The following is a 13,084-nucleotide window of genomic DNA, read 5'->3' on the forward strand; positions in this document are numbered from 1 at the left end:
GATGCTTTGTCATGTTCACAATTAAAATCCACAAAATAGACCAAAATGTCTTAATGCACAGATGTTAGAAATCGCAAATGTTTTTCCTACTATGGCGAGGGAAACGACACCGGACTGATTGCCCCTAGACCGGTTATATTAATCATCACTAATAACAGAAGCGTTAGTTTTGCCTTTTTATATTGGACCCGAGTTGGAAAATAAAACAAGCAGATTAACCAGGAGACATTTGCAAAGTAGGACTTCAAAGGAAGTTTCATAGAAGTGTTTTAGAGGTGAGCGCATACACACACAATATCAGTGTATTACACAGAACAGCTTTCACAGCCGATGTTAAAGTTATCAAAGCTGTTATTTGAAAATTGGTTATCTTAGAATGTGTGTAGCTGAATTCTTATTACCAGCTGCAGGACTGTGATGAAAGTGAGAGTAGTTAAGCACGTAGCTCAGTCAAATGTTAAAATCTCTAACCGAACACCACTCCAACGGCTCTTCTATAAGACTCTCCCCTTTTTTGGCGTATTTCTTTCGGCGAAGGTTATTAAAAGCACTCGGAATAGGCACATCATGTAGCCGGGAAGTAGAGGCTGTTTCCAGCCGTTCTCTGTAGTCCTTGGAAAGCGAATTCTGTTAAAAACAATATCTCACTTGGCACTGAACTTTGAGCAGGTATTGTTTATGCTCTAACAGCAACTATATAAAGGTATGTAACTATATAAATGTCACGTAACAGAACGTTGCGACGAAACAGCAATAACAATCCGCTGTAGATGCTGCATAGTGATTAAGTAAACAGACGTTCTGCATGATAGCTGACATGGTGAATTTACCAAGACCTACGCAGTTCATTAAAAACAAGAAACAAATCTGTTATTTTTATTTTGTATTTAATTTTATAATGTTTAAGACTCGAGTACTCTCAGTTCTGTTTAACACATTGCAGTACATTTACATCCTTTTTGTCACATTTCACAGATTTCCCCCAACAAGAAAATCTACAATACAATACAAATTTTATTTATATAGCACAATTTAAAATACCCGTAGTTGACCAAAGTTCTTCACAATAATATGATATTGTACCCCAACAATCAGTATGGAAAAGGTGAAATTTGGTACTGCTACGAATGAAAGTTACTATAATTTGTTGCTGTATATGCTGATGGAATAACTTTGACACTGAAGCTCCGAGCTCCGGATGAAGGGCTGCCAGACTGTGGTACGCTCAGTCTCTCACTCTCATTTCTCAGAGAAACTGTTATGTGAATATGTGTGATTTAGGTTCCTTGTGGCATTAAAGTCATTTGTGTTTCATCCACTGTCATCTTGACAGGTCAGTCTCTGAAGGCTTCTGTTGTGTCTTTCACCTCACGTGTTCCCAGCTTGACTGTAGGTAGAATGAAAAGTGTTATTTTGCAGAATCTCGTTAAGCTGCGAAAACAGCACAAAGTTCTCGTGTTCCCGGTTTGAGACATGCAATCTTAGATGTGTAAGCCAGGCAGGGTTTTCTCTAAAGGTCATGAATGTTGATTTGATTTCGTGAACAGATGTCAAGACGAACTGTGAGTTAACGAATCAGGTGTGTATTTTCCGAGCAGTTTGTTACTAAAGCAGGAGCTCAGTTCAGATTCAATCTCAACTGGTGTCTGTACACTGTGGTTACATCAATTTTAATGCAAAGTCATTCCTAAGCATTTTTGGTATTGCTACACCAGCGATCAGGAGGAATTTATTTATTTTTAGAGAAGTGTACCACTGATTGACTTAAAACAACTTACAATTTGATGTTCAATTCCTGAACAAATCATTTACTTCAGTAAAAGTGGCAAGTACATAAACAATCAGTGTTCAAAACTGTTTAATACCGTAATTCACAACAGCAAGTTTATAATAGAAGCCTAATTCATAATTTAAGCTGTTGATCAACAATTTGACAACTCTGTTTGATGATACTTGTCTTTCCTACCTGTGTATAATTTTTAGAACGATCTATTGACAGAAATGCTGTATAATAATGTCTTCAAAGGTATATATAATGACCTTATATAATGAAGCGTTATGTTTTTATAACCTAAATAGAATGATCTATTTCTATCTACATACACCGAAGGTCCCCTTACATGGAATGCGCCATGCTGTTTCTACAGTTTCCCTTAACGGACAAACTGCTCTACAGAGCGTGTTTCTCAAATATGTTATTTTTACTTTAAGGAAAGAAGCGAAAAAATGACGACATCTTAGTCCTGTGTATGCCACCGTAGTGCTTCGAAAGGGGGAAGAGGGATGGAGTGAGCCATTGGTTGCAATTCACAACCTCACCGCTAGATGCCGCTAAACTTCATAACTTGCAATTTTATGTTTCAAACATAGATGGCGATATAGAGACAATAGTCACAGATGGCAAAAATGCAGCGATTCAGGTTAACACATAAAAAAACAATGCTGTCCAACTCACAGTTTAACTAACAAACTCATTGAACTGTAACTATTTGATTCATAATGAGCAGGTCAATGGCTTGTCAGCACTTCAGTGTGAGAGGAATCTGTAAAGACATTAACCCAGCAGGGAGTTGAGTTGCTGTGATCGTTGGCACACACCTGCTGAGAGATGCTACCGTTGTGTAAATGCAGCTTGCAACTAAATTATCGGCTGAAAATGGCCACACTGCTTGCCCTGTGCTCATGCAACAGCACCAAGGTCACAGGTCTGATTCCCAAAAATCGAATGGTTAGATGAAATCTTGTTGCCCGGATGCATTGAATGAATAAATATTACTTGGGGTCTGCTCTTATTTTCTTAGTTTTGGGGTCTTGGCTTAGGGCTGATAACTTTGCTCAGTTTCTCACACCGCTGGTTGCTTTGTGAACTTGCAAGGATTGGGGTCTTATCACTAGTGTGGCAGGGCCCGTGAATCAGCAACCCACAAAGATTGAATACATCCATCTGACCGCTTCACTGCCCCAGATGATTAAATGAAACGCGACTGGTCAGCGGTGTGAAGATGTCTCCGTGTTTGCGTGTGTCTGCGAGTGTGCAGGTGCATTTGTGTCCTTCAGTAACCATTTGTAAACTTATGTGTAATTGTTCATTTTATGCATGTTAAATTGGTTCTCGGTTGTGTTGCTGTGATTTTGTGAGTGATAGACCAACAGCGCTCGCTCTCTGCAGACACAGGGCTTTCAAAGGAACTAAAGTAATATATAAGTTATGTAATCGCTCCATGACTCGTGACAGACAGGTGCATTCTCGCCATTCTCTGAGACATACGCGGCTTTTCCAGGACACTAGAGGCGGCTTCAGAAATGTTTCCAGGAAAGAATAAAGTAGAGCTTATGTAGGACTTTTATTTTAAGCACTTTGTCTGATCACCAGGTTCGTTCTTTGTACCTAATGAAAATGTTATTCTTTTGGAGAGATTGGCATTGTGTAAAAACATTAATTTAGTAGGTCAAATGTAATAATCGGTGCTAGCTGTCATGGTAGCTGTCGGTTAGTGAATGTTTGCAGAAATAAAAGACAACAATCAAACATCCACCCACAGAGAAACAGCACAAAGAAGGACCATTTAACAGCTGTTGGTTCCTTAGGAATAACCTTGGGTCAGTACACAGTGTTCCTTGAATACGGCATATTGTTGAAGACATGGTCCACCATTTAGTATGTGTGTATGTGATTCTGTCATCGTTTATTGTCATTTCCAACCTGCTTGACTTACTTTCTTCTGCCAAACACAAAAGCAAAAGAAGATATTTTGAAGAATGTTGGTTGCTTCAGAAGAAGAGGATGCTTACTTCACAAGGCGCAAAACAGAAATGATAGCAGAGATGATGGGGACCAGAGCTCATCTAGCCGAGCTAGGAACACTTCATCTCCCAAACAGTGTGACATTGGGCTGGATTGAACAAGGACTATGGAGATCTGCAGGACTCTGAAATGACGTTTTTTTCTCCAGTGGCAAAAAAACAGAACAAGATCTGTTTCACACAGGCTTAGCTTAAGCCTTATCTTTGACAGAGAGACAGAAAGAAGGGTTGCAGGGAGGAAATAAGACTCAGATTCTACGTGTACAAACAAGGATGGAGGGGCTGACAGGGATTGAAGTGATACAGCCGTAGGAAGATCAGCGTTACTTTCATTATAGAAGGTGGTGCGTCTTTAGCCGTAAACAATAGCGATCCGTCCCACTGGCTGTGATAATCTCTGTATACATAAAGAGGGACAATTGTAGGCAAAGCATTCATTTCCTGCATTATCTACACAACCCGCAACTCCTCCACGGCTCATTCGTTCTTATTGTTACCATCTTCTCAGATCTTAAATCGGTGGCCTTGAAGGGATTATTATTGGATGGCACTGAGGGTACTGAAATCATTTACAGACTGCAGGTTCATATAATGTTTTAGTGTGTGCATGACTACTGATGCATACAGTATGTGTGATTGCAACTGCATATTGGGAAACACTTAAATGACATTTAACAATCTGTGCTGCAGTTTCAGGCCACAGTGAATGAGGGTTCCACTGGGGTGGTGGTGAACCTGACGGTGGACGACAGGGACGACCCGGCCACGGGAGCTTGGAGAGCCATATACTCTATTATCAATGGAGATCCCAACCAGAACTTTGAGATCCAGACAAACCTCGACAACAATGAGGGCATGTTATCTGTTATAAAGGTATGTGCGTCCATGTTTTACTTTACTTTACTCAGTTATAATTGTGGTTAAAACACTTTAATTTTACTTTTTTTTTTATTTGTTGCTGCCTTAAATTTTTAAGTACAATCATAATTGGAGATACAGGTATTTTCTTACACTTTTGTAATGTTTTTACATTTTTCAACTCATGAAAACAAGTTAACCCAATGTTTTCAATTAACTTAAACTCAGTTATTCAATTCAAATTCAATTTCCACTTATTTTTTTAAGTGACAGCAACTCACTTCTGGTTTAATTTTTAAATGTCTTCTATTCAAGCCAATTCAATTGCACTTAAAAATTCAAGGCAGCAAAAACAATTATCTGGATTCATAAGCTATTGTACCCGAAAGTGAAAATTTGGCTTCAGACAGAAATGGTGTTCTTTACAGTGCTTGTTTTGTTGTCCATTTTAGCCTCTGGATTATGAGAGTTCCATGTTTCACACGTTGTTGATAAAAGTGGAAAACGAAGATGCACTGGTTCCAGATGTTGTGTACGGGCCCAGCTCAACTGCAACAGTCTACATCACAGTTCTGGATGTGAACGAAGGGCCCGTGTTCTTTCCAGATCCCCTAGTGGTCATCAGGAGAGAAAATATTCCCGTGGGCAGCTTCGTGGCCATGCTGAACGCCACTGACCCCGACTACCTCCAAACCCAGAGCATAAGGTATCATGCCATCATGAAATAAAGCCGATAGTAGCAAGTCCCAAATAAGTCTGTCATGCTGCTTTGACTGTTGGCTAGTAGACTGAACTGGATTGAGGGTTTATTATTGTGATAAAGGACCACTTGGGAGCTCATTGGTTGAGATAGGGGCAATATTTCTTCCTAAATTCTTGTAATTTGATCTCATGGTGGACACTGAAAAACTATCCTGTACAAACCATTTACACGTTTCACCTAAGCGTTGTTTGAAACAAACTTAAAGGTTTGAAAGTTTGAAGAACTTTCAAAAGAGGTCAAGTGAATCTTCTCTGCCTAGTTATATTCTCTGTGAACTCTGATAGTGGAGTTTTTGATGATAGCACATGTGAATCAAAGCTTCAGACGAACAACCGCATGGCCTCCCGATGTAGTTGTTCTCATCCAGCAGATTCACTGCACTCTTTGAGAAATGTTTGACATGTGAGCACACTTCTCTGCCACAGAGATTTTGACCATCTGTGCAGTCATTCATCTTACTACCCAACTCCATGATTGACTCTGTACTTGGAGCTGTTACAATATCTCTAAACTAATTCTCAGAGGCTGGTGACAGATCATTACTTTAATGTAATAATTTTACCTGCCGTGAAGCCTCATTACCTTTACTATATCCCAACGTTAGCATGCAGGCAGACCAGTATTCAAACCCTGTTGTTAGTAAGGTAATTCTCAGTGAGTTTGGATGGTTAATTGACTTAGCATGTTAGCAGGTTGACAGTATTAAATTAGCTTCTTTAGCCAAAGAAAATTTCTCGCTGTGTGAGGGCAGTGTCTGCGAAAACATATTCATAACCCTTAAGGAAACTAACAACCCAGTCTCAAGGCAGTTCGTGGCATAGACACGAAATTTGGAATCTATTCATTTGTGTTCATGGACACAAATATTTTTTCGTATCAGTGAGTACGATATCATTAAGCACAACTTTCTTTTTGTGTTACTCAGCACGACTTTCAATACACAGACTGCGTGTGTCTTTACATTTATATATGTATAACCTGATATCAAAAGAAGTTGTACATATTTTAGGATGTGGCTAACAAATACCTAACTTCACCCCAATCCTTAAAATCACAGCCGCAAAGTCTAACTTTGCGTAACATAGATCATTGGCAAAACAGAACGTCACAGGGATCGTAGGAAATAGGAATTCACACGAATGTGCCACCTTTTAAAATAGGTTTGAATCTCATCATTGCATTGATATAGATTTATACATATGAAAGATATCGCATATTAAAATACATTAGATTGAAACTCGTACTAGGCGACACGAAGAAAAGTTGTGCTGACCGATATGAAAAAAGAGGGAAATTCGTGTGAGTAAACACAAATTAAAAGATCACAGTTCGCGACAATGTCACGAATTCCTGTCAGACTGTGTTGAAACTAACCATGGTTTGACGACAGCAGTCTCACAGCAAAAACATAACTTTGGCTAATTAGAGCTATTTCATATGAATTGGTACAAACCTGTTCGCACATTTCAGTTCGATTTGCTTTCGGGCCAGTTGCGTTCGGTTTAGAGCCTGGGTTTCAGTATTCTTTTTTTTCTAGTAATCGTGTGTTTGCGTACGATTCACAATGTGTCAATTTGAATTAGACACCTAGTAAAATAGTTACGAATTCACGTAAAATCAGTATTTGAAGTTAAACCACATTTAATTTGATCATACTACAATTACAGTAGTTTAATTATGATATTTGGTTAAATAAATGGTAATGAATCCGCCAAAAACATAGATACCTGTACTGCAGTTTTACTATTGTAAAAAACATTGTTTAACAACAACAAAGGCATGTATCTGTTAACAAAATAAAATTATTTAATTAAAATATAAAAAAATGCATTTAGCAAATATTCTCAGTATTTAAAGCAGGCGTAACAGAAAGGGTTTCTTAATATGTCTCATATTAATCTTGAATACCTATAGAGTAGTATTGCATACTTCGTATGTACGAAGAGTATTTAGTTTGATCACATTTATAAAAGATAGATACAGCTTTACGATTGTTTACGAAAACATACGGCGCGTGCGGGGTGGGAGTGGTAGGCTGAACCAAAGCACAGACATCAGTTTCACTAATCTTTTAGTGCTGGGACGGCTTCATATATCAGTTTCAAACGATCTCCAAGGCCAGCGCTATATCCACCGTTTATATAACATTCATCACCCAAATGCAGTGAACAAACAAACACCTGAACTTCGCGAATGTATACACTCTCTTCTCTATCCTGAACACACGTCTCCTTCTCCGGCTCTCCTGTGGCCATGCCGGGAGAATTGTCCAATAAGGGATTAAGAAAAGTCGTTACAAAACAGTTTTATATGTTCGAAAAAAACTTGCCGAAACCTATACGATCGCTGGGGGAGTGTATCGAGCACAGAAATACTATGTAGTATGCCCAACTCGTTTTTTGACAAGTTGACCATGTTAAGCATGAGAAGACAGCACGTTTAACACAAGAAGTCAGAATGCATGAAACACAATTGCACGGCAGCTTTAATGTATTTCTATATTGTATATTAAACTACGTAATTAAAACGAAGGCCAAAAGTAATCACCCCCCAAAGTTATCTGAAGGCTAAAGTTGTACATTTCTTTCTCTAGCCGTTTATGCTTGTTGAGATCAGGGCAGTTTAAAAAGGTCATGTACCCTGCCATTACCACTGCTAGTTAAAAGACCCCGCTCATCACAGACCACATGAGCTTTCTCTCGCATTCTCTCATTCTATTCATTCTTCATCGCTTCAATGTCTGTCCTCTCACTGCCCATCTCACCTCTTTTGATCTCCTTTTGCCAGTAAAAAGCCCTTTGAAGTGTCATAGCTTTTACCTGAGTCTATACGTGGCAGCACGAAGAAAGAAAACAAAGCAGTGTAGGAATATGAAGGGAATGGACAGACAGGATAGCTTTAGAGGATACGCTAGGAGGACAGCACGTGCCTTGGCAGGGTTTATTTTTATGTACCTAAGATTATGTGTTAACATACATTGGGGGCAAAAACTAGTGACCGTATTGACCGTTTTAAAAATCTGCAGATAATTTAAATTAAAATTGAAAAGGTTTGTATTAAAATAGAAAACTATAAATAGAAGCATTTCTTGTAGTGATCTCACACTTATGGACCTGTTAGGTTTATTGTATTAATATAAAGGAATAAATGTTGGTCAGATGCTTGTGTAAAAAGAGCATGTTGAAGGCATTAATTGCTGTCTAGTACTCAGATTAAACAACATTATTTATCTTCACAATCATGCTCGAAGGGTGAATAAAGCTAGTAACCCTTTATTGAATTAGTTACAGATGGTGTGATAATGAACTTTTAACAAATAATGGGATGTGTGGAATGTTAATTACGCATTGGACATCTGTGCATGAGATTTCTGTCTGCCTGTCTGTCCGTATTACATCATTTTCTGTAACGCAACAGGACGGCATATTAAAGTTTATATTCACAGAAGATGCCCCATAGCTTTTAACAAGCAACCGAGAGACCGTGTATATATAGTAAAACCCTATTGATTTATCTGTCTACCTGTGTCCCATGGTAATTCTTAAGAACTGTGCTGTAAAATATCCTGTAAAAGAGCCCTTGATAAAAAACAACCGTTAAAATCACGGGATTAAATGAATGGATCCCAACAGGAAGTGCAAACATTGGGATTGTTTTATGTGAACACAAGGATTATTACAGTCATTATCTATATGTACAGTGTTTGAGTTTTTAAACATGCACATGGTGAAGACCTTTTTAGTTTTACTTTATAGTGTACATTTTATGTTTGGGAATTTAATGTTATATTCAGAAAAAACAAGTTATTCTGCATCAATGAGTGACCGTCTGACCATGCCAGCTTCAACTCAGGCTATTCCATCTCCAACTAAGAGCAAAGACGGAGTACTTGTCACATTAATGCTAAATTTACAATGATTAGTACTAACATCACATGACAGCAGTTTGAAGTTATAGCTGCACTCAGTTACAATATGCCATTATTATTTTCCCTGCTTGTAACATTCCTCTGTTGCCTGAAATCGAAAAAAATAAAATAAGACAAAATAGACCCATACAGTTTCAACAAATGAAACGTCCTAAATCCCAACTAATAAACTCTCCCTATTCTTTATAAACATTTACTCAGTAACATTTAATCAAAGTAACTGAGTACAGCTGTGACGCGTCAGAGAAGATCTGGCCCTCCCGGTTGAGACCGGTTTCTCCCAAGTTTTTTTATCCATTTATTTATCATTGGAGTTTGGGTTCCTTGCCACAGGGCACTGTTGGATGGCTTGCTCACCGGGAGACTGCATTTATCAGATAGGCCTATTATTTGATATTATTTACTAGAATGATCTTGCTTGTTCTATAAAGACCATGCACTGTCCTGTGTTTTACATTTTCTGTGTTTTTCAGTTTTTCGCCATTAAAGCAGCTTTGGAACAATCCATATTGTGAAAAGTGCTGAATTGAATCAATGAGAAAAAAAACATTCTTAAGTAATCTGTGATTACCCTGATTCTACAAATCTCTCTGAATAGGCTCCATTTTCTTTAAATTGTCAGAACTGGCAGAGATTTCTCCACGCAGACATAATTCACCATAAAAAGGAAAGGATAGATTTTGTCTTTTGTATCTCTCTTTCAATGAAAGATAAAAAGGAAAAAGAAAAACTCCATTTAGTGAAGTTATTTCTTGGTTAATTTGTTTGTTATTTGTCGTGTCAGTTGACGTTATAGAAAACTTCCCTCATGTAAGAATCGTATTGTTTAGCAGTTAACTTCAATCCATATGCATTTAGCGTCGTTCTTTTATTTAATAAACTGCCAGACTTCAGAATTGTTTATGCTTTTTTTTTAAACTGCACCTTGTTTCATGTTTTGAAGCTCTTGTTTGTACTGAAAATCAGTCTTCATCAAATTTGCCTTGGAGCGCTCCACTGAATGAGTAATTTTGTGGAGCGAGGTGAAGATGTTACGCTCTCTGATGTGTTTGCTGAAAGGTTTTTCAGCGTTTCTTTTTTATTCAACCTTTATTCATCGCTGTCAAGCTTGTCTTGGGTAAGGTGAGCGGTGCATCACTGCTAGCCTGAGGGAAATCACAAACATAGCCACTATCAGAATCATGGGATGGCTCATTTCTTGTGCAGGCTCTTTCTACTTGGGGTTGTTTGGGTGCTGCAAAGGAGATCTTGGATACATTGTAAAGATTTGAGTGAAAAAATGTCTTACGTTTTTCAAGTTTTTTGCATTATCCCTTTCGTTTACAGTCTGTATATGTGAGATCATCTAAAATATAAATTTAGGAAAAAATGTGACTCTTAGAAGATTATTGTTCAGGTTGTAGGTCCAGGTTATTTTCTAAGGAGTCGCTATTTTGATCTTCTAAGTAGATGGTCTGCGAGTGTCTTCAAAGAATCAGAGATGAACTTCCTCCACTGAAATGTTAAACCTTCAGAATCATCTCTTATCATCTATACACTTTTAAGTGTTTCTGAACTGTGTCATATTGTCCAGGCAGAAAGACTAGGGCCTGCTTGGACCCCTGTGGAGATCCATCCACATCCAAAATGTAGCTCTTTTTTCCTTGGATCACTGCATAAATCCTAGCGCAAGTCTTCTTCAAAGCTGTCTTTGAATTGATCTCACTCCAGAAAGTTTCAAACAAGCTCTGTATACATAATTCTGAGTTTGTTCCCCCCTTTGGCTACGCCGCAGTTTAAAGTTCTGAGAAAAGAAGTTTGGAGATGATGAGAACAGGGGCTCATTACGGAAGACCACATACTGTAGTCGAGACCAAGAACGCTCATTTCCGAAGAAACTTCTTATGCCAAACTTCATCACTCCCTTCACGTGTGGGGTGCCAGACGGCTGTCGGAGAAAATGTGGTATTAAACTAGAGACATTTGTATTTGGAGTTGCATAAAGTAATATAAAAATCCACCTGTTTTCTTAAAAATTGCAGCTTGAGTCGGTCTCAACGGGCTATAATATGTACAACCTGTTCATATTATAAAGCAGATGAACTACAATCAAGTGTATGTGTGCATTTGTTTGTCCATATGTGCCTTTAAGAGTTCATAAGGTTAAAAGCATGTTAATAGAGGTATTGGTGTCAGTGGTGCAGGCTGTTAAGTGATCTTATTGCATTGGACACAGCTGCAGTCTGTAGCGACGCCGTATCATCTGCACGCTTCTAATTGCTCTGTTAGAACAGCAAGTGAAATCGTCTGTTCTGGCACTCTCGCACCTGCACCATCACACCTGATATTTAAAATGTGCTGTTTTCTCTGTCTCGGCTAATTTAGTGGATGCTATTCCAAGCGACGGAAAATGATCACTTTCTCGTGATTAGTGAAGTCATGGGGTTCCTGACGTTGTTCGGTCCTACAGGCTAGAAAGATGTTAGATGTTAGGTCACCGGCCCAGAACATGGGATATGTTATGATTGAGATCTTGATCATGACCTGCATCAGGGTTCCTTAACGGGGCTTTACGAACCCTGGTGGTTAACAAGGGAATTACAGGTGGTTTGTGAGTTACACAGTATGTCTAACTGTGCACATACAAATTGCTTCCATTACTTTGAGATTTTTTTTAGAAATAACTATTGTTGTATAAAAATAAAATAAAATCAATAAACATATATTTTTGAAGGTAAACATGCAAATGTGCTATATAATTTCTCTACTACTTTGTTTATATTATATAATATATTTACATCTAGCAGACGGTTTCATCGAAAGCAACTTACTTTACCCTATACATTTTACATAGGTATTTGCAATCCCACAACCTTGCGTTGTTAACGCAATGCTCTTACCGCTGAGCTACAGGAATGCTATTGTACATAATGATTGCCCATTACAATGAAAACTATTTTTAATTGCATTTAACTTTGGCCTTTGCTGTAGAATATCATGTTTTTTTAGGTCAAAATGTATTCATGTCTCATAGGTGCAGTATGGAAGGTGGACCGTGAATTAATCACCAGTGAACTTTTGCAGAGTTATGTTTCAGTTTGCTTTAATGAAAGAGTTGATTAATTACCTGTTATTGTATGTATGCATAGTGTACGTGAGAATATAGATAAATTCATCCAGAGGCCTTTGTTCAATAATGGACTAGCAGTAACTGTCTGTTTTCTAATTAACAACTCTGCGACTATTGCATCATGGGAAAACACTTTCATATGACCACAGACACCCTGCTGTGATCTATTTCTGAGTCTGTGAAACTTGGGTTGTCTTTAAGAGACTCTTCCGGTACAAAACAAGTAGGTGGTGTTCTGCATATTTTCTCCCGTGGTGTTTTCATTGAGGTGGCACGGAGGACAGAAATGATTGGAATGGATGTCTTCAGCTCTCTCTTACACTGAAGTGGTATCCTAAGAGAATTTGTGTGCAAGGAAAACTGAATGTATTCTGATCAACATGAAAAACAACTGGCCTGTATGAGTCACCTTTTTATAAAGTTGATCGTGTCTCTGTGCAGAATCTGGTTTGCTTATTAGTTTTACAGTGCCGAGTTTAATGCTCACGTTCTCGCAGTTGTTGTTGTTTACTTTTGACTGCACTCTTATTTGATCACATTTATGAGACTTAGGCCCCTAGTTAAATTCTTGAGCATTCATATTTTAACAATGACAAAGTATGTTATCAGCATGAAAGATCTG

At 38.2% G+C, this 13,084-nt stretch overlaps 1 protein-coding gene across 1 annotated transcript in view; it reads left to right on the forward strand.

Moving 5' to 3' along the window:
• The window catches only part of cdh13 (cadherin 13, H-cadherin (heart)), a 255,361-nt gene that overhangs the window by 210,911 nt on the left and 31,366 nt on the right, over window positions 1-13,084 (forward strand). The window contains exons 9-10 of the mRNA XM_056766740.1: window positions 4,495-4,677; window positions 5,115-5,368. Of these exons, the coding sequence (XP_056622718.1) occupies window positions 4,495-4,677; window positions 5,115-5,368 (437 nt within the window). The remainder of the gene's footprint in view (window positions 1-4,494; window positions 4,678-5,114; window positions 5,369-13,084) is intronic.

The sequence above is a fragment of the Triplophysa dalaica genome, chromosome 14 (genome assembly GCF_015846415.1).
Source record: "Triplophysa dalaica isolate WHDGS20190420 chromosome 14, ASM1584641v1, whole genome shotgun sequence".
Taxonomy (NCBI): domain Eukaryota; kingdom Metazoa; phylum Chordata; class Actinopteri; order Cypriniformes; family Nemacheilidae; genus Triplophysa; species Triplophysa dalaica.